Here is a 27,445-nt window from a genome sequence, read left to right as displayed (position 1 = left end):
TTTTTAAAATAAGCCCACCCTTCCTGGAAATTCATGTCTTTTTTTGAATAGCTTCTTCATGACCCATGACATAACATGGAATCTCTTATGCGCCATATGCTTTTTAAACTTTTTAATAATGATTAGGGTTTTTTTGACATGTTTTATTGTTTTATATCTTTGTTGCACACTGCCCAGAATCACTTCTTATGAGGTGGGTGGTTATATAAATTTGATATATAAATAAATGTGGAGCCCTTGGTGTTCTCTGAGCTTGGTTGTTTTCTTGCACATGTTTCATTATCCAACTAGGGAGTAGGGTTTGCTTTCTGTTTATATACAGTAGCTTGCAGACAGTGTTGGTGGGGGTGTTGTTTTCTCCTTGGTAGTTCCTTGATTAGGCTGTTATTTACTGCTTGATTGTTTGTCTGAGTTGGTAGTTCCTTGATTAAAGTAGTGTTTATTGCTTGATTGTTTGCCTGGTGTTAAGCCTGGTATTAATCCCTGCTTATCTGGGTGTTGATTGCTGGTGAGGAGGTGTTCTGAACCCCACTCCCATCTAGCACTGATGATGTTACCTAGTCAGGCAATGAAATGTCTCCAAGAAAACAACCAAGCTCAGAGAATACCAAGGACTCCACAGTTCAACCCTGAACTACATATATTATCTTCTGTTGATACATACATAACATACATATATACATACATACTCATTCATTCATTCATTCATTCATTCATTCTATATATAGAATTTACAGAAGCCAGAAATATGTGATGGTTACATGAGGCCTTCAATTTAGAGAGGAGAAAATTATCTTCTCCCCCTTGTGAATGCCCCCTATTTGTTCAGGAATAAATTTCTTTTCAAAATGCTTCCCCTTCCAGTGCCTATTTCATCCCATGCTATATATCAGAAAGGAATTTACTGATTTCTTCAGGATAGCTACATTCAAAGTTATATACTGTATGTAGTGATGGAAGTCTTAATGGAAGCCCAATGCAGATACTACAACATTGATAGGTAGACTTTCCAATTCGGCTTAAATCTTTAATGACAGACAGCCCACCAATTTCTAAGCTATTATTGCTTCTGCCATTATATAGTCCTTTGTAATGCTTATTTGTGTTCCCCTTTTTTGTCATTTGAAACCATCAGTTCAGGTCCTACCATATGGAGCAACACAAAACAAATTTGCTTCCTCATTTATGTGGCAACTCTTTGAATATTTGAAGGTGGCAATTTAATTGCCTCTTAATTATATCACCTACAAGTTAAATGGCTTGTTCAAGCTGTCCCCTGGTGAAATAATCTAACATGACATTATTGATCAGGACCTTCCTTGTGAGAGATATACTTTTTACACAAATACAGGTGTGGGTGTAGAACAGAAGATGGTCAGGGTCCCACTTCAGAGGGCTCTGGAGGAAACAGATTATCTGGACCTTTTTTAATCAGGTTTCAAGCCAGGGAATAGCATGAGCTCTGTGATGGCACTGATGGCACTTGGTGGCTGGTGTTGCCAAGATGGGAGTAGTGCAACTATCCTGGCTGTTCAACAGACTTTAGTACAGTTGATCATGGTATTCTTCTGGATCGATTACAAGACTGGGGGAGGGGGCATGGTGTTGCTGTGATTCTCCTCCTTTCTTCAGAACTGAATCCAGAGCAGAAAGGTCAAACTTAAAGACCCTGATTTGGGAGGTGCCATGGGGCTCAGTGCTCTTATCCCTCCTGTTTAATATCTGCATATTGAGTGAGGTCATCCATTGGCCTAGGGTCAGATATTATCAATATGCTGATGAAACTCAACCCCTGATTGATTGATCAAATGATGCTGTCAAGGTCTTGCCCCAGTGCCTGGAGGCTGTTGGGGTCTGGAAGAGAGGAACAGAATTAAGTGGAACCTTAGCAAGACATAGTGGCTATGGGTATGTGGACCACCCAAGCCCAGGGACTCTCCATCTTTAGTTCTGAATGGGGTTGAACTTTCCCAGGTAGAAATGATGGACAACTCTGGAGTCTTCCTGGACTATCAGCTCCTGCTCAAAGACCAGATGGAAGCTGGGGCCAAGAAGGCTTTTGCAGAGACTAGTCTCATGTGCCATTGCACCATTCCTGGACTGGGAGGACTTCTCATGCTCTGGAGTACTTAAGCTTTGCTCACCTTTTGTGTGGACTGTTGCAGTATGCTCTTCATGTGGCAGCCTTTGAAGATCACTCAGAAGCTTTAGCTGATCTATGCAGCTAAATGTGAATGCAGTCACATGAGCAGTTATGGGTATCTCATAATATGCCTGTGTAACACATCTGCTCTCTGAGTTGCAGCAGGCTCTGGGTGCAATTCAAGGTGCTTGTTGCCTCCCACAAAGCCATACATGGTATAGGCTCTCTCCTGTTATTTCTGCCCATTCTCTAAGATTAGACAGGTTGGCATGCTTGAGTTCCATCCATTCAGAAATGTCATCTGATGGACCCAGGAGGCCTCCCTTCTTTGTCATGGTGCCTGCCCTCTGGAACAGCATCCACCTTGATTTGAACAGCCCTGACCTTGCTATCTTTTAAACCTGTCTTGAAGACCTGGCTCTTTCTCCAGGGTTTGGGATTGGGTGGGATATGGGCTCCCTCTGTGTCAACCTTCCCAGGTAGGCCAGCAGGAAACCAAACTGACCAGATGAGCTAATTCTATTGTAAGGCTACATTAACAGAATCTTGCAAGTCTCAAAGTACAAATCTCCCTCCATCTCCTTTACAGCCTGAGAAGTTAGGGAGGGTCCCTTCTGAGCCTCTTTCTCCACCCATTATGAAGTTGTGGGCTATGTTCTCTCTTATCTGGCCGTTCCCTAGGCAGCATCTCTTCACCCCATCTCTCAAGGTCTTTCTCACATACCATTACTTTCTGTGAGGGGTGTTACAATTTTAATGGATGACCATGTTCCTTTTCCATTGTGTTTGATGCTCTATATTTGTATGCTGCCCACAGTTATCTAGGAATTAGATGTCCTTATACTTGTGAATTATAAATAAATAAAATTCGTAAAGGTAAGCTACAACTGTCTCCTTAAAAAAATCTTCCACAAGTCCACATATGAGCACAAGGAGGGAGTAAACAGCAATAGGAGTTATGCTTTTGAACTTCTGCACACACGAGTGGCACTTGTATGCAGTAGTAGATATGGAACCATGAAAATGCAGGAATCGGAAGAGACATTAAGCATCTCTTCCATATAATTGTGTATATAAGGGCTGTTTTCAGAGATTCAAGTGTATAGTTGGGGTGGGGGGGGGCAACCTGTTGATGGTATCATGCTCCTTTGAGTGTGTCATTTGAACAAATGAAAGGAAGCATTAAGCACCTTTTAAAGCAAGTTGTGGGATTTTAAAGGGTCAGGAAGACATATCTAAAGTGGAAAATCGGCTTTTTTTTTTTTTTTAATGGTGTTCTGAAGAGGTAAAAGGTCCCAAAAAGTTTTATCTCCTAAGAAATAGTGAATATGCTCTTTAGGACTAATAAACAAACAAACAAACAGGAGAAGCTTTGGTAGTCCTATAAACACTATGGAAAACACAAACACGGCATTGTTTATTCATTTACTTGGAACACTCTGTACTCATATACTTCAGAACAACAGGCAGAAGAGCTATTAAAAAGGTGATTGTGTTCTTGTATTTCATAATGAAATTTAAGTTAATGTAAAATGCCTACAAAACAGTTTCCTGCTAAGGAGCAGAATAGGTAATTACCAGAAGCTAGGGCAGAAATATAAAGGAGAAGTTCAGGGCTGGTGCTAAAATATCATTTTATAACCAACCTTTATCATATTAATTGTGTTAGGAGTGTTAACAAAAAATAAATGTATAATATGGCCATGAAACACAATGAGGTTCAGTATAAATAACTTCAATTTTGGTTCAGTCTACAAAATAATGGGGTCAATTAATATCTTTGGTACCTAAGCAGCTGCAACAGCTGGTTTACTGTCTCTGAATTTAGAAGGTGAGCAGGGTTGGGTCTGATGGGAGCCCACTGTGGACTCTTAGGGCTGGACTTCCACACTGAGAATTGCATGGAAATGTTCTTCTATAGTGGTACCTCGGGTCACGAATGCTTCTGTTCATGACCAATTCAGGTCACGAACAGCACCGTTCGCAAAATTTTGCTTCCGTCCGCGAACTCCGCATTGGGTGACAAACAGGATCCGCGGCCATTTTCCCTGCCGTGACACGTGGTCGTGGCTTCCTGTAGGGAGGGGGACTCTCCCTCTGAGCAATAACCGCCTCCCCACCCGCCTTCCTGTCCTCCAAGCCAGAAGTCGCCTCGGGCAAGGTTAGTGTTCTCTCTCTTCATACTGAACTTTGTGTGGTTTTAAAAAAAAACGACATATGGTTCAGAACAGATTAACTGTAATTACATTGAACCTTATGGGAAAATTTGATTTGGGACGTGACCAAAATCGTTTGGCGACCAAATTCGTAGGGGTCAGAAAGGATTAACCATATTTACATTGAACCTTATGGGAAAATTTGATTCGGGTCGCGACCAATTCGGGTCGTGACCAGAGTCGCAGAACGTATTAAGTTCGTGAACCAAGGTACCACTGTACTTCCTTCTTCTGCACCATTGTTAGGAGTGACTAAACCGAAGTCCCCTTCTGGATAGAGCAAAGGTCCATAAGGTCATTTGTTCTGTTTTCAACAGTGGTATTTTCTGAAGTTCATGAATTTTGTTTTGTTTCTTCCCAGAATCCAGTATTAGAATTGAAGATCAACCAGTATGAATTGACCAGTGAACCATATTCTGTTTAGGTGAGTAGGCAGCATGCCATTTTTCATAAATAAATAAATACAATCTGGATACTGTTTCTACAGTCTTGCACTGTCATCTGATGTGCACTGAAAACTCAAACCTGACCAAGGCCCAGAGATGATTCTGTATCCGCAGCTCAGTGTACACTGACAACTGTCTCCTCAACAAATGATGAAAGGAATACATGGTAGACATTACAGTGCTCCCATGATTTAGTTCAGTGTTTTTCAAAATTGGCAATTTTAAGATGTGTGGACTTCAACTCCCAGAATCCCCCAGCCAGCATGCTGTATTTAGTTGACGTCCACACATCTTAAAGTTGCCAACTTTCAAAAACACTGATTTCCTTGAAAGTGTTTCCAAAGGATGCCCAATAAAGATTTTTAAAGGATGCTAAATGAGATTTTTTTTAAACAAAAACTAAAGTTCATTCAGCTTTGCTTCAACCTCAAGGCTTTTTCTGAAAACAATTCTAGTTTCCAATGCAATTAAGAGAGATTAGAGATCATTGCTAGACTACCTTTGTGGCTTGCCTTAAGTCCTAGGATCCCTTCCCTGGTCTGGTACCTTCCAGATGACTTGAGGCTCCAACTCAGAAATCTAAGGCAACCTGAACAATGCTGGAAATGATAGGAACAGAAGTCCTGTTACAGATACTTTTGGGAAACTGGTGCAGACCACAGACAAGACGTAATTTTATTTCCCTTAGAGGCAGAGGAGAATTTATTGCCCAAAAATAAAGAGTTGCTTTTCAAATAAAATTGAGGATATAGCCACTAATTTTCAGGGTTTTCTATAACTTTCTATGGTTCCTATGTCTGTATCTATCAATTTTGGTGTCTATTTGCTTTACTATCTTATTTCTATATACTATCCATGCCTATGTGTTATTTCTACAGGGTTCTTGGAGTTTTTGTATCTAATGTCTGCAGTTTCTAGAGGTTTCTCTTCATCCTTGTCCTCCTGTCTCCTTTTTCTTTTATAGGCCTACACCTGTGTTAATTATTAGGGCCTGGATACCTCTGGCCCACTCTCCTAGCTATGTAATATGGATAAATTCTGGCTCTTTTTACCTCATCATCCGTCCTAGCCAACCTTTAGCCATTTCACTTATAGCTGCATTTGTTGATGGCTGGGGCCGAATTTTGGGAAGGGATAGTTCACATGGAGGGAGGTCAAATCAAGATGGGGGCCATGACCACATGATTAAAGCTCTGTTCCCTTTTTATGGGTTTCATACGTGTGATGCAGGTAAAAAGGGGGTTTCAGTTGCATGGCCATAGCCCCCATCTTGATATTTTGGACATCTCTTTCCCCCAAGAAAACCTTGCCTCTTAGCTAGATTGGGGAAATTTTGTTACCAATGTTGGCTGGCTGCCAGCACTCCTGTTGGAGTTGGCACTGCTGCCAGCCTCTGTTGCTGGTGTTGATGCTTGTGCTTCTGAAGTCGCTCCTGCTGCAACCTTCTGTTTGGTGCCACATCATGTTGGATGTGCACTCTTGTGCACTCACAATTCTCACCATGATGCTTTCTCGATTAGCCACTTCTAAAAGCACTATCCACATCTTTCTCTCCCTCTATGAGAAAAGCGCAACTCCTGATACACATTCACCCACCTGTCTGGAAGTCATAACAGAGTCTTTAGTCATCAGGTGAACCAACAACTTGAAGTTGAAGAGAAGGGACAAAGGTGTTAGCACTGGCTCTTCTTCCTCAAGACCTCCAAATGCATTAGGACAAGCTCTGTAAGAAGTAATAGGAACTTTCTCCAGAAAACCACTCTTCAGTTGAAAGATGGAATAATAGCTTGATTCAGTTCAAACATAATTATATGTTTTATATGTTTTTACGTTTATATTCCACCTTTTCTCTAAGGAACTCAAGGATGCATGTATGGAGCTATTCCTCATTTGATCCTCACAACTCTGTGATATAGGTTGGCTGAGAGAAAGTGAATGGCCCTAAATCACTCGATGAATCTATGATGGACTTGAACTGTAGTTTCTTCAGGCCAATGTACTCATTGTTAGCTCCAGCAGCCTTGGATGTCTGATCGACTTAGTCTCCCCAGGACATATTATCCCACCCTATCACACATACAAAGTTATAAAATAATGAAATCAAAATAAAACCTGCAATGTTCTTTTTGTAATAGAGCTATTTATGTCAGATATCTATGTTCTTGGCATGAAATTAAAGACAACACTAATTCTATGGTGAAATCCAATTTTTATAGGCAACATCACAGAAAAGCAGCTGTCTTTCTCTCTCCCCTCCCATCTTTTTAAACTCCAGGACATATTTTCACAACAATTTTTTTTTTCAAAACTATTTACAACTACCATGCAGCCAAATTCAGTGGGACTGGTTTCTGCTCATTATATTAATCTGGTAGCAATTACTGTATCTCACATGTAATTATCAGTCAGCTCTTGATGCTATTTTGCAAAACCATCAGCCACCCTGAAACCCTGAACCATAAAATAACTTCAGGAAATACATGAATTGTGGGCATAGACCCTCTTATCTAAAAAAGGTATGTAGCTAAATAATGTAAGCCCCTGTGATTTATTACATAAAATATGTGGGTGTGCAAACCAGATACCCTTTCCAAATTAAAAAAAAAAAAGGCAGAAAAACTTACTACAGAATATAGCAAAATGAAATACTTTCCAGTTAATGTGTTTATTTCAAGAGACACTATACTTCCTATCTCTTGTAGATAGCATAATTGGATATTATGCTATATAACATTGTTCTGTGGTACACCTGGTGCATATTTGTACGATGTGTGGTTAGCACAACTGCCTGCATTGAGAATTTAACTACATTTATTTCCAACATTCTGACCATAATCGTTTCTAAATTTTATGCAGATTTAGGTATTTTATGGATCAGTGACCTATGCTAAAGCTTACTTTGAAGAAAACAAAGAGGATTGTCTTCAAAGAACATGAAAAAGAGAAAAGAACTGGGAGTGAAATAGATTTTAAGAGAGTATCAGAATGAAAGTCCAAAGGATAATAACCCCTTTTGGAGAAATTCAATTACTAATAACGTTGCTATACCATTTTAGCTGGATTACCTCCTCCTCAGCTTTTTAGCACAAAAAAAGTCTTAGCAACTTTAATGGGACTCCATGATAATTGAACAATCAACTGTCTGTCATATCAGCATTCTTTAATCTTACATTTGTGACTTATACAATAGCATAATGGGTCACTCATGCTATCAGAAGAAAGGTATTTCTCTCACATGTCCAGTCCAGTGGTTTCTTATTATGTGGAGCTTGGTTTGAACATTGATGGGATTATGTACTGCTTGAAAAGAATGTAGAAGTATTTCTCTTTTAACTTTCTAGAAATTTCAGTAACTTGATCAATGTTCTTCTTGCACAGTTCCTCAGATGTTTCAGCCAAACTTCAAATGTACTCCAAATTTTGCTGTAGGCAAAATTCAAACAAACTTCAATATCTTCTGAACTATCAATCAGGTGAATGCTAATAATCAAACATTTATTGGTTTCCCTTGAAATCTCTCAAGTTGCTTTGCTTCAAACTTTCCTCCAGAATTTATACAATTTTGCAACCATGTGGCTGAGGTGCTTCTAAGAATTTCTTCAACACCCATCCATCCAAACTGAACAATATTTAAGTTGTTCATCAGCTACTGTAGAGTTAGCACTAGGATGGCAGTGCAGTTGTGAAGAGTAATTCATTCTTCCTGTGTTAGTGTTCCTGCTCATCCCATTTCTCTACTCACAAAATCATCTAATCAGACTTTCTGCACTTCTGGGCCTATCACAAAAATCACCACTGACCAAATATGAACAGGTCATCCTGACCAAGATACAAAGAAGCATTATATAATTTCTTGCAACATCGATACTTATCCATGGATGTTAACCAAAAATGGGCATTGTGTAAACAAAAGACCTAGATGAGTTTTCAGGTGAATTTGTGGTTTGAATGTTGGGGCAAAACTCATCCATCTTTTTTGTCCTCTGTGATAATTTATTTCCCAATGATAGCAAAGATTTGTTCAGCTTCACTGAGTTCTTTGAAACACCAGGTGGTGGTTCTACTTTTCCCATCAAAATGCACTCCAAATGCTACATCTCCAACATGCAAAAGTTGCAATAAAATAAAATTGGTTGGACACCTGCTCAAAAGCATTGGAAATTCACCATTGGTAGAGATATGGGGTGATCCTTTAAAGACTGGTTCTTGGCTTGCATTTGACTTCCTTGCAAAGCACAAAAAAAGGAGAATACATCTGTGAACACTAGGCCTTACTTATCAAATCTTTTTGTTCTCTTCTCACCCATTTTTCACCTGTTATGTTCTGTTTTGCAGAGAAGAAAGTTTATTGATTAGCAAACAAAAAGTAGAAATATGAGGCAATATATGTATTTTTATCACATTTCTTTCAATTAGCTTTACATCTGGAAAAAAATAAAATCAATAGCAATGTATTTAAACAAATATATGTTTCTTTGCTAGAAGTGCATGTAGCCAACAGCTGTATAGTGCTAAAGTGTAAAGTACTTGAAAATTGTATGAGTGAGACATTTTCCTGCAGACCTGGAAAAAAACCCAAGTGAGGCAAAAGTGTGGCCACACTTCTTTAGATGTGAGACAGTCAATTTTTACTTTTTCAGAAAGATCTATTGTTTGACCCACCAATACTTTTCATGCTATTGTCTACACTTTAAACAGATATAATGGGGATGGGTGGAGAGAATGTTAATTCATATATTGAATCACATTCCTTTCAGTGGCTGTTCCTAGTCTGCTGCTCTCCAGATGTGCTAGACTGAAACTCCAATAATTCCTAGCCGGTGTGTTTTATCTGGATCTTTTAAGTGTAGATAATGAGCACTAAGAGATTTGTAGAATTTGTAATAGGAAAAATCTTACAGTCATTTGGGGGGGAGGGAAGTTTGGCTCAACTAAGTGTTCCTAACCTTGCTTTGAGATTTTACACGTGGCACATAATGTAATGTCATGTGCCACACACAAAAGGTATTTAGAGATTTTAAATGTAGGTTTTTAATGTTAATTGATTATTTTTCCTGATCTAAAAGCCATACATTTTAAAAGGTAATTTGTTTTTCATTAACATAATAACTTTTGCTTACGTTAGGGCTGATTGGTGAAACTACAGGCCTCTATCATAATATTATAAAAAGGAGAATTCCCAGGCCCTGGTAAATTATAGTATGGCAAGGAGAACTCTCAATGGAATATTTCAACTTGAGATTATTTCACAGTGAAACTGAAATAGTAGCAAAAATTAGTATCTTTGGGTATAAGATAGACAAAAAATATAACTTGTTCATCCTGTATATGAGTTTGATAATTTTACCCTCATCCACTTCAATACTGGTTTGCTAAAAACCTCCAGAGATGGAGAACCCACAAACATCATAGGTAGACTGTTCCACTTTTGTGCACATCATACCATCAGGGATTTTTTTTCTTATGTTTAAACAATAATAAATATAGTGGCTTTTAAGAAGAGGCTGGAAACCTGCCTCTCATGGATGGTTTGATTAGTTTTCCTCCTCATTGTGGAGGGAAGGTCAGTTTCTCAGCCTTGGCAAGTTTAAGATATATAGACTTCTGAGTAAGTGAGAGAGTGAATGAATAACTGATATGTGGACTTCAACTCCCAGAATTCTCCAGGGCACGCCTGAGGAATTTTGTGAGTTCAAGTCCACACATCTTAAAGTTGCCGAGGTTGAGATACAATGGACTAGGTGACCCTTGCGGTCCCTTCCAGCTCTACAATTCCATAATTCTACATCCAGCTGTGGCTGATTACATTTATGTATATAATACATAATGTGTAATGTATAATAAGCCACAAGCGGATATAGAATTATAGAATAAGCTGGGGGAAAATTTGGTACCAATTGGTCAAACCCATTTATGTCACATATAACACAGTTTAATGTTTTCTATTGATTGACACTTCTGTAATAGTCATATATATTTCTAATTTTAATACATGCTACTCTTGTGTACAATCAGGGAAATGTATATGTCAACCAGACCAGGTTTTGTGATCCATGATTTTCCTTTAACCATGAATTTCCCCTCATTTGAGATGGGAAATAAATGAACATTATAGTGTATGATATGCACATCAGTGTTTAAAAAGAAAAGAAAAGAAAAGAAAAGAAAAGAAAAGAAAAGAAAAGAAAAGAAAAGAAAAGAAAACTAGGGAGGGAGGTACAGAGGGAAGAAACTAGCATCAACCTTTTCTACCTTCTCAAACATAAAATAATTATGCTTTTAAAACATGATGTTTTAAAAATGTGTGTGGGGGGGAGGGAAGAGGTTGATACTAGTTCCTTCCCACTGCATCGGTTTCCATGAAAACATCTGGATTGCATGACAACTCCACATATATCTTTTATGTTGCTCTCAACATAGGAATCTAATGAAGGACAGGAGAGATAATGTCCCATGACCCTCATCCATGTTCCATAACCCTTGTGAAGAACAGACATGTTTTTAGAATATCTCAAGAGGATTTATCTCATCCCGTCAAATGTTTTAGGCTAGAAAAATGGGATGTTACAAAGAATCAAAGTTAGGAAAACTTAGAATTATGTTCTGCTTTTGACATGGATGTTAGGCTAATTTGGTGGTAAGAGAAAATTATAAAGTACCTAGGATTTTCAAAAAGCAGTGAAAGCAGTGCCATGACAGGTTAAGTATTGCTACGGCCATGCTCTGGATGAATAGTAGACATTATATTCAATTTGTCAGGCTGCATGGGTGTGCTCGTCTGTTCTGCAGAAATGTAGTTCCTGGAATGGACTGTACATTGTGAGTTTTGAAGAAATTGATAATAAAACTCTTGGGAGGTGAATGATAGCAAAACAATTCCACAGACAACAGCATTGATCCAAATTTCTATTGCCTTCCAAACTACAGTGACATTTGCAATGTGCATTTTGTTTTAACTAGCTGTTTTGGATTTAGGTTTTGTCCTACTTTCATAATGTCAACAGCATGGACATTATATACTTTTCATTTGATAAGTATTTTAAATACTCTGTATGGAGAGAAATATAAAGGGAGAAACTAGAGCTTTTTCTAAAAAAGAAGCATCCATTTCAAAAATTTCAAGAAGGGTATATGCATATAAAAAATTGAATAACTGAACTTTCTCCTGCTTATGCAGACTGTCACAGAGTTAGAGATAGAAGGAATATTTTGTTGTAGGATAGGAATCAGGACGGGAAATGTTTTGGGGTCTAAGAGCTGTACTGAAAACATTTTGGAGGGACCAAAGACTACAGTATGCAGGACAATGATGCAAAGTGAGTTCATCATATTCTTAGTAGGAGCTGAGAATCTGTTTGTTTTTACAGAAGTGTTGGAGGAGTTATTTGTTTATTTTTAAATTGTGTTAAGCCTATTTTAGAATTTAAGAAAGACATCCTCGAGGTTGACTTGACTCCTAGTGATTTCATGGATATGGCTTATTTTGTTATTTCATTTCATTTTGGGCACAATACAAATGTCCCTGCCTCCTTCCAGATTTCCCCATCTAGTCTGTAGCTAATGGTCTTTCATCCAAGTATTACTGAATCCAACACTGCTTAGCTTGACTGAAATCAGACAAGGTTATTTAGAAAAAAAGTTGATTCCTCTAGTAGAATTGATATGGGAAAGCCCAATGGATGGAGTTTTCTTGTTATGTCTTTCCTTAGGATTTAAGGGAAGTATGAGAGCCAGGAGAGTAAGACACCACTGGAGAGAGGATTGTACCTCTTGGCCAACTTATAACTAAATCAGTGCGAGAACCCAGTGCTTGGTCCTTGAGAATTTCTCTGAAATTCTTTTTTGCTTTAAAGAATTTCTAAAGCTAATTGTCTTGTGTAAAATGGAATGACAAGTGCTAGGAAGAAATGCAGAATTTCAGTACCTAGCACTAGTTGTTGAAGTCACAATGGAAGGAAACAGTGCAACAGATTTTCACTGATTATGTAGACAATTCAGTGGCACGACTGGAAGGACTTTCATTCCCCACCCCCCAAGCAAAAAAAGTTAATGGTCACTTTTAGTCCTGTAACTGCTGAATGTCTACTGTAAATTATTATGGATAAGTAGGGAAAGGGGACTCAGAATGGGACTGAGAACTGTGCTCCCCATACTATGTTTTTCCATTTGGTGAGACCAGATGGACGTAGAATAGAATATCCTATTCTAATACAATTTTGTCATGGGAAGGTTGAGAAAACGGCTTTGTCTACTTTTTTGGAAAAGAATGTGGAAGTTGCAGAGATTCTACATTCTGGGGTGGGAGGCAACTAACGTAAAGCTGGGATTGGCTTGGATGGAGGAAGGCATGGGAAATGTGGTAGATGGATCTGAATTTGTTCATATGTCAAAAGTTCTTCACTGTGTGTACAATAGCACACCAAAGGTGTATGAAAGGGTCGCATCCTTTTCACAAAGCATCCTCCTTTGCCTTGCATTCAGAATTGCATGCATGAAAAATGCATGAAAACTCATTTCTATTGCCATATTGGGACACTATTCATTTCCTTCCAGTAACATCTCCACTTTTTCCCCCATCCCATTCCCCCACTGCTTATTTTCTTTCACAGGCAGCTTAATTAAAATGTTTTGTATGAGTGAGTTGATCTGCAACCTTAAACTTTGTGAAACAACATTGAGTTACCCCTATTTGTTTAAAAGAAAGAATGAATGAGCCAAAAAGTATCAACTTTTTTAGAGAGGGAAAGAAGAAATGTGTGACAGTGGAGTGGAATCTATAAAAATATAAAGAGCCTTATGCTCTTTAAAATACAGCCACTCAACTGTCACTGAGATGGAACTTCACAGACTGTTTTCAGTGTATATAGATAATTGTTGGGGGAAATCTATTGCAAATACCAGATTTTATGTGAAGGTATGAAAATTTAATGTGTTCCAGCACAGCATGGGACACCAAGGCAAAACCTAGACATTTCTTATATCCAGTTTATTTGACCTTGAGCATGGAATGTTTGTGCTTGAAGGATCTACAGTAGAGGAGGAAACAACATATTTCAAAATGAACCTGTAAAATACAACAACCCTCCCCTCCGGATATGAGTAGTCTTGATTGATTATGCACCATTAACTCAGTGTCAGATCTTAGCAACAATATAGATTTTCTCCATGACATTCTGTCCCCAACCCGGTCCTTCAGGTTTTCCTATATGTACCCATTGCCATGATTACTGGTAGGGAAATTAAAGCACAATATTAAACAGCTTCCAAAAAAACGATAGATTAGTATCATTTTGAAAATAGTAGCTAACATCCCAATGTATTTCTCCATCATATATGGAGGGAGATAGGCGGCATTAAATTTAATAAATAAATAAATATTTATTTATTTAAAGAAGGTACAGTATATACAACTGGATGCAGTTGGGTGCAGCTGCCAGGGAACTCTATAGAAAATTTGTTACCATGTTATAATGTTTAAGGTAACTTGGAAAATACATAGGAAATAATTAAGAATTCTAAACCAAACCAAATCAAAGTTAAATAAAATCAAATCTACTCCTTGTCCTCTCCCTTCATATTTTTCACGGTACTGCCCTTGCCACACTTCTCAAAGATCTGGTGTGGTTCACTGTCCCAGAAAAGCAATGAGCTTCTCACGTAGATAATTTTCACCCAACAAAATCTCTTTTAGTGACTTACTGAAATCAATAACCAGACAGTTTCTGTCCTCAGGTTCATAAGAATGAAAGTATGAGAAAGGGAGAGAGTGGGAAGGGAAGGGAAGGGAAGGGAAGGGAAGGGAAGGGAAGGGAAGGGAAGGGAAGGGAAGGGAAGGGAAGGGAAGGGAAGGGAAGGGAAGGGAAGGGAAAACCAAGTTGGTCGTCTATGGTTCAGTTGCCCAGATGGATGGAAATTGATATATTCTGGTCTGACTGAATTCTGATGGTCTGTTCTTGGTTTGAGTTGACCTTTAGTGGTCTATGCCTCTTTTGATTGTTGTCAAAAGACGAGTTTCTCATCTTCTTTTGCATTTTGTTCTTGAAATCAGTCTCCCCTCTGGATGAGATGGCTTCTCAGAAGTCCTGTTGGTGATAGTTGAAAAAGGTAGCTGAATGATAACAGTATATGGAGCAGATTCCTCCCCCTGCCCCCATCCTTTCAAGGGAACCAGTTCCTTGGAAGCTCTTTGGGCAGCCAGTAGAAACACAGGAACAATTACTTATTGGCCATCTCTATTTTTTTTAGCATTCATTGGCAGAGTAAAAAGGAGCTGAAAATCATGGGATCATTGAGATAGAAGAGGCTATTTAGGTTCAGTGCAAGAATCTAAATGGAATCGTTTCCAAGAAATGGTTGTTCAGTTTCCACTTGAACGCGTGCAATGAAGGGCAGCTCATCACCACTCTGGGTAATTGCTTCCACTGTCAGATTGTTCTTACTGTTAGGAAGCTAACATTCTGTTGGAATTGCCTTTGTGTAAATCCCAGGACAATGGCTGTTATTTCCCCAGAATGCCTGGAGTGAAGGAACATCATGGCACGGCATTGTTCCAGGCATTCTGGGGAAATAAATATAGGCTTCTTCAGCTGTCCGAAATTGAAGAGATCCCCTCATAGCTGAAAAGCCCACAAACAGATCCACAAAAGGAAGCATTACAATCCATTCCAGCTCTCTGAAATCATAGCTTTCTGTTGACTGACAACAACCATTTCCTGCCCCAGCTTTTTTTTAAATTAAAGATGATAAAACAATAAAAAACCCCACACCCCGGTGCAATGATCCTTTAAAATAACTTTAAATTCACCCACACAGAAAGGCACATACATTTTGTGTTCTGTTTTTGCATTAATCATCTCAGTGATGTTTGTAGAAACCATCACAGGGCAGAATGTCTGGGATTATGAAAGGGCTCCTCCTGTCTATTATTACAATGCATGTTTCTTTATTACCACTAGGGGGTGCCATGTGGATTTTCTGTTTCAAGCACTAAGCATGTTATTCCGCTATTCTATGATCATCCTGTTAATTTTTTTCAAGGCTGATAACATGGAAAGAGGGAAAATCTTATCAATTTCTTAACACACTGTACTTTTGCTGAGATAACAGCAATATACTTCTGAGTGTAGGTCTCTTCTGCATTGCAAAACAAGACTCAGAAGTACACAAAAAATATATGTTCTCTCACTCTGTATCATTCATTCATTTATGCATGTATGTGTGTGTGTGTATATATGTATCATATGTAGTTGTCAGGCTTAGCTTATGATTAGAGACAGAAGTCAGAAGAAGCAAAATAATTATTAAGGTACTGGATTAGAAACTGGGAGGCAGTGAGTTCGAGTCCTCCCTTCAACATGGAAACTGGCTAGGTGATTTTGAGCCAGTCATTTTCAGCCCAACCCACTTCACAGGGTTGTTGTGGGGGAAATAAAAGGAGGGAGCATTATGTAAACTTTGAATTGTACAGAATAAAGGTAGGATATAAATCCAATAAACAGAAAAATAGATTGTTTTCAGATATATAGTTTAGGTATAATACTTAGGTACTTACAGTATTTTTAGGTACCTCTTCAATTTCATTGAAGGGAGTGCAAGGGAAGCATCTTAGCATCTTATAAGGAGAAACTTATAGGATCCATTCCAGAGATCCTGGTTATTTCCTGGTAATTCTGAAAACATATCATGGATCTTCCAAACTGGCTGCCATTTTGCTACCATTCACAAAATACTCACTTACCCAACTAGCAAGCTCTTCCAGTCATCCCTCTGCAATCACCCTGGGAGAGACTTTCAACCACTTCAACTGACTTTTGTCTTTTGGGGGACAATGGGGCTCTCTTCCAGACATGGTCCAATTTTTCACTTTCTAAAAATGCCTCTTGGATTCGTGTGAGTTCCAGAGGGATCTTTGGACATAAAGCTGATGCTGAAGGCATGGGACATGTGTTTTTGTGGTATCCATAAAATGGAAAAGAGGGAGAAGAATGGATTGGGGGGGGGGGGAAGCTTGCAAGTGTGAAGAAAAGCTTTCAACCTTTCATCTTAGCCTTTCCTGTGTTTTTTTTAGAAAAAAGCAAAGCGGAGGGAGATATTTTAACAGAACATTTCAGTAGCCCCATAAAAGCTTGAGGATAGATATATAAAATAAGCCAAGGGAGGATAATGTGATAAGATTCTGAGAGTAAGAAAGTCACAGAGCCCCCTCTGCAGCTGCTAAATCACCATTTCACTTTTATGTGGAATGCCAAAATTTAACATTGTGCATTGATATTTTCCATTGTTGCTAAAGGAGCACATTTTTTTCTTTTTTTTGCATGCACACACACATACACATACACAGAGAGAGAGAGAGAGAGAGAGAGAGAGAGAGAGAGAGAGAGAGATACAAACATTTAGGGGGGCATGTGCTTGTCTCTATATTTATCTCTACAGAATTGTTGAGCAGGATGCAAAAATCTGTGTGCGTGTATTCTTTAGCCAACATTCAGGAACTGGGTCAGAAAGTAGAATTTAAATATTCTAGTCTCTCAAGGGCTTGATTGTTATCATATGAGAAACAGGTGCACATTTGTTTTCTGTCACATGTACACACAAGTTAATTGCAAAATACCTCATGCATGCTTTGCAATGGAAAAATTAATTTGGACCCAAGAGTTAATTGTTTTTCAGTGATGTTATCTTTAACACCAATCGAGTATTAATTGTGAAGCAAATCATGCACTTTTTCTGTTGGCAGAAGTGCCTCCTCAGCTTCCTACATTTTTATCCGGGCAGAGGCAGAATGTGTGTGTGTGCGCGCACATGCGCTCAGTGTGTGTCCTATCTATCTATCTATCTATCTATCTATCTATCTATCTATCTATCTATCTATCTATCTATCTATCATCTACCTACCTACCTACCTACCTACCTACCAAGAAAATAAGGCAACTTTTTTTGCCTGAAGTACGAGACAGAAGAAGCAAGAAATGGGTGCCATTAAAATGTGTTGTGAAAAGTAACTTCTCAGCTTACTAGGTTCTTATCCACACAAAAATAGAATATCATTAGGGAATACTTTGTATTTTTCCACACAGAAAATGATCCTAAGATAACTCTTCCACCGAAAGGTTTGTGGGTTTTACTTTCATTGTGAGCCGCCCAGAGTCACCTGCTAGGGGAGATGGGCAGCATACAAATTTAATAAATAAATAAATAAATGAATAAAATAAATAAAGGTTATATGTAAAACCCAGTAACGTGCTCTATATGCCACCTCTGAGGCATGGGTGCTGGAGAATGGAGGGAGTTCAGTGACAGCAGCCATAAGGCAGTGTTTCTCTTTAGATTTGCTGCCTGATATACTTTGGTGAATGGTTGGGCCAGCCCTGCATCCTCTGTGGAAGATTAAGCTATGGGTCACAATCAAGTCCAGGGCAGGGGACTTTGTAGGAGTCCAAAAAAGCAAGATAGCAGTGATTGTGGCAGCCATCTTGACTTTTTTGGACACACACATATACCCCAGATGCCCAGATTTCCTCTAGTAGATAAATCATTCCATTTATGACCTTTTCCAATTTCACATGAGTTTAGGTTAGTTCCATCCTGTTTCTGCATCATTTGGTGTTGTTTTTAGTGTACACAAGAAGATTTATTTAATTGAACTTATTATCAATCTTTGAATGTCCTTCTCTTACAAAATATCAACTTCTCAATAGATTTTCTCTTAAGCAGCATTTTACCTGCTGGAATGTTTTCCGGGCAAGAATCTGTTTGTTTGTTAGGCCCCCACTCCCACCACAAATCCTCCTACATTTCTACCATCTGAATGCAATGGCTACTTCAAGTTCCCCACATTGCATTCGACTTTCTACCCTCTTCCTCCTCTTGACTCTCAGTTCATACTCATCTCTATAAGGAAATAAATATAAAAGCTGGCTTCTCCCCATTATTCATCGTAAGCCAATATGACAGAAAATGAACTATTTGCTCTTGTTCGAACCTGCTCAGGTGTGGTCTGTTCTAGCTGTGTCAGATGAAAGATTACATTCTATCTTGAAATCAGATTCCTCTACAAAGCATCTGTCTCTTGAAACTACGCAGGGGTTAACTGAAAGACTGTGGGAAACATATGCCAGAGGAAGAAGGTATATTTTCCCTGTGAAAAAGGAGAATATCTTTTAGAAGTATCCAAGGCAAAAGTGGAGGGTGAGATGCAGATAAGATGAAGGAATTTACTGGTTCCGTGAGAGACCAGTTTTAGTGGGAAGTGATTTTAGCACATGCTTAATTAACTCTCCCACTGAAGTGACTCGAGTTTTTCTCCTAATGTGGATACATTTAGGACTCTTTCTAAAATTTACTCTTTTCTCTTCCACATTGGAATCGCTACTGTAGATTGTCCTGGTCAGCCAGTCATGGGGATGAGGGGGTGGGAAATTCAGATGTGGGGATTTTTCTTTCTTTCTTTTTCTTTCTTTTTTTGCCAAAGGTGGGTGGCAAATTTATGTTCATAAAAAAATAATCTTCCTATAACCTAGGCAAAATAAAGAATCCTGCACTCTTCTATCATTATGTAAGATGATCATAGCCTGGGAAAATATTTGCTAAGTTTAAAAAAAAAAAAGGAAGACAAAGCACCTTAAAATAGCCCTGTTTCTTCCTTCTTTGCATATAACATAATAACACTCAGCCTCCTTAATTAGATGACATTTTACAGAGTGTTCTAAATGGGAACAAATTACTGTCCTATTGGCACCTATATAGTGCTATATTTTAATGCACTTATTAGTTTAATATGCAGGTTATTTGCACAATAAGTTTGTTAAGTCTGTTTGTTTTGCTCCAGTTGATAGCTCTGTAAATGCCAAAATAAAATAAATCTTGGGGGCTTGGTTTTGTTTTTTTAAAAAATCCAGCAGCTCATTCCCAGTTTACCACTTACAAACATTTTACTGGGTCCTCTCCTGCACAGTGAAGGGGGAGAATAAATATTTCTTCAAATTAAGGTAGCTCAGATCATGTGAATTCTCCTACCTCCTTTGTTGCTTAGGAGGGTAGGAGAACCGGATGTGATTTTCCCCTTCATATTCTGGTGCAGTGCTTGGTCCTCTCCTAATGTGATAGTTAAAGCCTCCTTCCAGTTAAAGGGCAAAAGTAAGTGGTGATTTTGGAGATAATTTTTGCAAAAGTTCAGCTTTTCTTGCCCAGGGAGAAAAGTGAGCCGATGTAATGGTTATTTGGGAATGACCTTGGGAGACAGCAGGAAGAGCCACAAACTAGGCAATGGTCAGAAAAGCAGCAACCGAGCCTGCAGAAGGAATGGGGATGTGGCAAATGCCTCAGAAAGGACCCTCCCTAGTTTCTTGGACTGTAAAGGTGAGGGGGGAGAGATGTACCTTCAGACTTGCAAGATTCTGTTGATGTAGCCTTACAATAAAGTTAGTGCTAGTACTTCTGAGTGTGCTTCTTGTCTGGACTACCTTGCAAGGCTGACAGCCGCTAACACCTTCTGTCTACTTTCTTCTTGGGGTCATGCAAAATGGCAGAGGCAGTGACAAGCTGGCCCAAACATGCTGCAACTGACACTGGTCATTGCAATGTTCTTCCTTTGCTTGTTAAAAACATTTTTTTTCATCTGGGGCAGTTGCAAATGCTCATTATTTTAACTCTGGAAGTAAATTTTCCCATTTGCAATAAAGTAGACAGCATGAAGCATACTCTAATGTTATTCCTGTAACTCTGATAGAGGTGAGAATAAAAAAGGACTCCCTTGAGTCAAACTCAAGTCCTGGTGATTTCATGAACTACACAAAACACAATAGGACAGAACTGGTTTTCCTTTGTCCACTTTCAGAATGTTCTTTCAACTTCACAATCTAGTTTGCAGCAGTGGGATTTCTTGGTAATCTCCTATCCAAGTAGTTAAGATGACTAAGGTCAGAAAATTGCTGGAGCTTAAACTGTGGAGCTTGCATATGCTTAAGATTATTCCTTACTTTCTGATCAGGGCTAACAAATTTGATGTGTTGTTTAATCGCACATATGGAAGGTAGAAATGGTTATAAAGCATGACATTGAATGTAAACTGTGTGGTTTATTAGTGTAGTGAGAAGTAGGATCATTTAGAGTCTTGCTCCACCCTCAATACAGACAGAAGCAAAAATGACCTAGCTACCTCATGTCTACATTTGTGATCAGGAATTGATAATCAGTCTGTATCTTAACTTCTATGCATAGTTGTTTCTTAGCTCATTATCTATTTTCATTTCTGCTTCCTGATGACTGCCTCCTGGAAGCAGTGAGCCTTTATTGGTCCTGTATTAATTGAATGATTTTTGGTGCAGGCCCATAGTAATTTTACTATTGTAGAATTGTCTACAAATCTACAATTCATATCTTCATTCTCAGTACCTTAACATAATCTCTTATCCAAAACAATCTCCTCCTCCTCCTCCTCCTCCTCCTCCTCCTCCTCCTCCTCCTCCTCCTCCTCACATATTTTGTGTTTCCTGTCACTCTAAGTGTCCGAGAAAGTAGGAGGCACCACCAAAACGAATAATATAATATTATTAATTGGTGTTATATTATTATCAATAATGCATTAATAATCTGATGATAATATTAATGCTAGTAATGATTCTAGTGAATATCTGGAAAAATCAGCAAAAATGGCATTTTCCCTCTGTGGGTCTGAGAAAAATAATAATCACAGGGGTATTCTCAGGGAGAAAAGGCATTTCTGGAAAAAAAAAATGTTGGGATGTGCAATTTGATCAGGAAAATGCATCTTCACATAGGTGTTTTAAATCTGACCTATTATATTTCCCCTCTCTTTATAGGAATATACCTATGTGTTTCCTCTGATGAGTCCAAATTCATTTCAGTTTCTTACAGGAAACCCAAGTTTTCAGTATAGCAACTCGGAAAAGGCCTTGCAAATCACAGATTTTGAACAGGCAGCTTTCTATGAAAAAGTAAGTCAGAGCAGAGCAGATTAAAAAACGAGAGCTGAGAGAAGAGCTGGGTGGGGTAGGTGGAGTCCAAAGTCAGTCAACTGGTTACTGTGTCCGAAGAACATGTAAATTCAACTGCGGAGATCAAAGGAGGTGATGTCACTTGATAGGAAAACAGGTCAGGCAAGCCCAGGTAACTGAGGAAGGGAGGCTGCTAATTATTCGCAGAAGAAAATACGGTGTACAGTTACATGCAGCAGTAGGAAGTCAGGAGGTCAAACTTTCTCCATCACTGATTCAGCTGGGTACTACCTGGATCCTTCCTTTCACGAACACAACACAACACACACACACCCATTATACACAGAACATGGCAGAGAAGGATATGAGCTTCCCTAATCCTCCCTTGCCAGGTAAGTGTGTGTGTGTGTCTACGGATGAGATCACATTTGTAGTCTGCGCTGAGCAGGATTAAATTTCAAGGGAGTTAATGGCCCGTTTTCTGCACGGACAAGTATACTTGGTGTAGCTCTGCTAGTACATGTGAAGGTTCTTGGGAAAAGAAGGGAAAACCCCACCCTTGCTTTTTTGTGGGTTTTGTGGGGGTGGGGGTGGGGTGGAAATGCTGCTTCAGTTCACAGGAGTAGATGGTGAGGATCCTGCAGTTTTAACAGGGTGAAAAGGTGCCACGGATGGATGGAAATCAATGTGATGTTCCAGTGACTTGTGGATCTTGCAGTTTTGTTTGACGGAGGAGGTTTATTTGAGAAGGAGGAGGAGAAAGGGAAGGAAAGCGAAAGTATGTTTCTCAGAGAGGAAACAAGTAAGTGAGAACATAATATGTTATAAACCAACACAACACAGTTATTTGCGGGTTAATTGACACTTTTATCAGAAGAAATAAAATGGTCTGCAAAAATGTAACCCTTGTTTAGAAGAGCCACTTAGCCTTTTTTGTAGTAACTACTATAAAGTTCAAGAATGGCTATTTCTGTGCAAATATGCCAAGACTGGGGGAAGATCAAGCAAAAAGGGCTAGATTAGGTTGTACTAGGTACATGGATGATGCTTCAACCTGAACTTGGTTGCCACAAAAAATTACTTTGGTTTGCTGCTGTATAGCTCACATTAGGAAGCTTAGGGGTAGCCTACCAAACATTTCCCCCCCCCTTGGTGATAAATGTTTTGAGAAACATGTGTACATAGCCATTTCTTTGGTAAACCTTTTGGAATGCAATTTGCTATTTAGAAATCACAGAACGTTTATGAAATTGTTGTGCTTCCACCTACTCACTGAGTTTTAAGCCAGAAATTACTAACATCATTTAACACTTGTGAGTAGGTAGCTGAAATACATTCTGGTAGTGTTGCAACATGGTATGATGGCATATGTCACTTGAAGGGACCCCATGGTTCAACATTTTCTGTGATGACCAACTCCCCTGGGACAGCCTACTCCATTATATTTGGACTATCCATTCTTCATTAAGTTTTTGAAGACCCATGAAAAGATGGCTTTTCTGGAGGGTGTTCAGGATGAAATGAAGGATCCTGCTGCCGCAAAGGTGTAGGCACATTGATCTAGATATTGTTATCAGATGTTTTTGTTTGTGTGTGTGGTTCTTTTATTGTTTTGAACCCAACTTTGTATTTGATGGTTGTAAGCTGCTTAGAGTTTCTGGAATGGAATGTCATATAAACTACAGTGGATACATTATCAAATAAATTTATGCATCTGTATGCATAGGCTGTATAGTAAGTGCATAAAATCATTTATTTTACTTATGGGCTCAGTGCATTTTTTTCAGTTCTTGATTGGTACTTAATCTGGATTATGGTTGCATGACAGTGTAGTAGCCTCATAATCTCTGGGTTCTAGAGAAACCAGGGACTTCTTTATGAACAAGAAATTGACTGTACAAAGAGAAGCTATTTGATTGAGTATCAGATGATGTTTGTAGGCATGAAGAATACATTCACACAATCTATTAATTTCACACAGCTTTGAGGAAGGTTTAAGACACTCTTGTTGCATGCCATCTTTCTCTCTCTTTTCTTTCTCTCTCTCCATGTCCTCCAGAAGTGTATGCAACAATGCAATAATATAACTTTTGAAAAGTTTTTTTTTAAATTATTTTATAGGTTTGGATGGTGAAATTCATAGAGTTTCATGTTTGCCTGGCTTAGCCTGAAGCCAACAGGGTGTGGTTTGGGAGAAAGGAGAAAGTGAATAGGCGTTTTGTTGGCTACTTGACTGAAAGTCAGTTTAAAGACTGTATTCCTCTTTATTGATTGCTTGGGCTACAGGATCTGGGCTGCAAAAATCTAAGGGACCATGAAATGGCAGCAAAGATGTGCTACCACCTAGTGGCCATCTGGATTTTTGTAGCCCAGATCTAGTATTGCCACTTATTGGCCATTAGGTGGGGTCTGATCTCAAGTGTTGGCCTACTTGAAATGGAGGGCCTCACAGGTGCAGCTATGATGAAAAATAGACGGGATCATACTAAGAACTTTCATCTCCATCTATTGCACGTGGGAACTGACAGATATTCACTTAGGCAGCTGCAGGACATAACAATGCAAAGTAGACAAGGCCACATTGAGTACCTGGGTTGGGCCAGAATTCTCTGTTTTTTTTCTGGATTGGGAGCACGGCTGGGTGAAGTTTAGTTGAGTTTTTGATTTGTTTTGTTTTAATATTAAATCTATTGTGGTACTTACACTTCAATTGTAATATGTTTCTCATCGTGGGAAGTCTTGTGACTATTTTTGTGAGTGGAATGTTTTTGAATGGTATCTAGAAATCAGAAAAAATGGATGGGGTCTGCACGCAGCTCTGGGGAGTCTCAGGACCTGGCTGTGGAGCTGCCTGATGGAACAGATACAGGTCAGAAAATTTTGTCTTTCTTTGACTTATTTCTGGTTCATCCCGCCTTTTCATGTGTCCACCAGTAAGTCTGGTCCATCTCATTTCCAGATCCCTTTAAATTCCCATTTGAAAATGGTCATGTAAAGGAGATATTCAATTATGCTTTTTGAATCAAATTCCACCAGTAGATATGTCCTTTCCATGCTTCTTTTGACATTATTTTTCAATGTATTACTCTTGGGAAAATTGGAAAGTGTGACTTAATTAATGTTTGAATGCCACATTAATTTAGGAGTCAGGTCATTTTGTATCAGGATTTGCAAAGGCCTTTAATACCAAGCATTTTTGCATTTACTGTGCCCATACAACACATTTAATTGAGTCTGTAACACCCAATGGCTGCATGTGCAGAGTGTGCTAAGCTTGGTTCCTTTTAACCTTGATGTTTGTTTGTTGGTTGGTTTTTGGGTCGCTTAGTGTGCTGCCACAGTGGGTTATTTCACTACTCAGAGGAAACATGCTGTGTTAGAGCAGCTACTGTGTACATACCAATGCACCAGAACATGAATTCCAAGATGTGTGCTGTGAGAGAATGTAATTTGGGCCATGACAAATAGTTGAATTGAATAGTTAGAAATGGCAGGCATGTAGACTTGGAATCAATGACTACATGTTTTTCAACCATAGGTAGTAGAATTCAGGGATTCTCTTGTGGTGTGATCCACATTCTAATGTTCACATGTGAAAGGTTGGCAGGTTATACACTTGTTCAAAGCTACTTTTATAACCGCCTCTGAATGAAAATGGAAGAGTCCCTAATTGAGCCCTAGGGCATTTTGACTTTCTAACCAATTCGCAGGGAAATAATGACTTTGGCTCAACAGTGCAGGAACAGCACAGTTTTAGGAAAAGAAAGATACAACGGGACTAGTTCCTTTCATCATTAATACAGTTTTCTACTAAGTTAGGCACTAGAGAAGGACTAATATTTTGACAGTTAAGCATACAGTTCAATTCCTGGTATCTCCAGTTAAATCCGGGGTGAACCACTGGGATTTCATGAAGACCCTGTATGAAAAAAGCCAAAACAGGACAGCACAAACTCCCTTAGGAACAGCCCTGTCCAAAATATTATGACATTATTTATTTATTAAATTTAAGTATATAGTACAAGGAGATTATGTTGTAGAATAGAACTTCCAAGTATGTGAAATATACTAATAAATCATAGTAGAGATTGGCACAATGCTCTCTGGCTATTTTTAAACTAATAACTATCTTGCCATAGATCACTGTGCACATTATGCGGAGTCTATAAATTGGTACCTCTTATGCATAATCAATAAAGCTACATCAGACTGTTAGAAAATCATCTTCAGATATATTCAGCTTCTTCCCCCTCCTCCTCCTCCTCCTCCTTCCTTCCTTCCTTCCTTCCATTCCCCTCCCTCCCCCCTCCCTCCCCCTTCCCCCCATTTCTTTTTGGTCAATTTCTCCATTAGGACTATTTGCCAACATTGTTGAATCCACAATGACATTGAAATATTATTCCCTTTTTCCAAGGAGCGGTTATACATTTGTCTAGCAGCCACTAACAAAAATATTATGCAGCAACTTCTTATTTGTTTCCTCACAGGCTGAGAATGAGGCTAACCAAGGGCCTAACACAATATCTTGATTAGTTACTTTTCTATTTCAGTGAAAAAAATTACCCAAACCCAACAAGATAGAAATAACCTAACTTCATCATGAACCAGTTAATTTATAGGTATGGTGTGGAAATGCGTAAGGCTGCTAAATCACAGCGAGAGTGTCTTGTTTTTCAACTGGTGATGGAAGAGGTGGGAGAGAATCAGACGTGGTCATCCTGTACATTTGCAGTGGGATTCAGCAGTGGGCAAGGAGAGGAACCTATCACAAAATAGCAAAGCAAAATCTTTCTCCAACAATGACTATCACTAAGGTGCATAATGTTCTGCCAAAAATCTTCCTTCTCCCATGAAAGAGGCTTCTGTTTTATTCTTACCCCATTCTCAGAGTACTTTAGGATTTCTTTTATAATATTGTTTTCCTTCTCTTGCTGAATAATGATGCCATTTTTTTTTTCCTGCAAAGATGGGATTTATTTTATTCTCTAAACTAATTGGTTGGGGGAGATGGGCGGCATGCAAATTTAATAAATAAATAAATGAAATAAATAAATATTGATTGGGCATATGATTATTTCATGCATTTGTGGGTGCAGTGCTTGCTTTATCCAGTGGCATTTGTCTTTCTCTGCATTGAGTTGTATTGTTCATTCCCAAAATTGTAAGAAGGGAAATATCCCTTTTAAATGAACAAACAAAATGTATTTTGGAAAACAACACGAAGGCATTTCCACCTTTGAATAAGATTCACATTGCCTGCAAAACCAAGACTTGCAAAGCAAACCTTAACATATGGTTTCGAATTGTGGAAAGCTTTTTTTCTTTTTTAAATCAGATAGAATGACAAATGAATTATCTGCTTTGATTGCCAAATTGCATATTGAATGGACTATGCTTTCAGCCTGGCTGAAGCAAACTCAGCTTAATTGATGAATCACACTGAAATCTGAAAATACTGATTTTTGCAGGTGGGAAAATCAAAAAAGGTGGCAGGGTTAATGGTTTTGCCTGAAGTGGTACATCATGTCAGCTGTGAAGGGCTGGAAACAGAAGAGGAGGATTCCAGCTTTCCATCTCTCGGCTCCCAACTCATTTGGATTTAGGAGACTTTCCAATTTTTCCAGGTGCGCCTGCCTGATTGTTGCATAGTATAGCAGGCTTGCTAATGCAGCATGAGCTGAAACC

At 38.8% G+C, this 27,445-nt stretch overlaps 1 protein-coding gene across 2 annotated transcripts in view; it reads left to right on the top strand.

Moving 5' to 3' along the window:
- The window catches only part of NAALADL2 (N-acetylated alpha-linked acidic dipeptidase like 2), a 774,686-nt gene that overhangs the window by 193,937 nt on the left and 553,304 nt on the right, over positions 1-27,445 (top strand). Inside the window, exon 3 of one of the 2 annotated variants that reach the window (XM_088131936.1) lies at positions 4,721-4,783. Coding sequence is in view for 1 of the 2 variants with exons in the window: in XM_088131935.1 (XP_087988061.1) it covers positions 22,110-22,152 (43 nt within the window). In the remaining variant the exon portion in view is untranslated. Of the gene's footprint in view, positions 1-4,720; positions 4,784-22,008; positions 22,153-27,445 lie in introns of those variants that run through there. The other variant, XM_088131935.1, reaches the window with a different exon arrangement.

The sequence above is a fragment of the Python bivittatus genome, unplaced genomic scaffold (genome assembly GCF_059951505.1).
Source record: "Python bivittatus isolate LINGU-HERP-01145 unplaced genomic scaffold, Pbiv_v1 ctg000980_np1212, whole genome shotgun sequence".
NCBI lineage: Eukaryota > Metazoa > Chordata > Lepidosauria > Squamata > Pythonidae > Python > Python bivittatus.
Note: the sequence above shows the minus strand (reverse complement) of the source record. Positions and strands in the feature narration are given on the sequence as shown.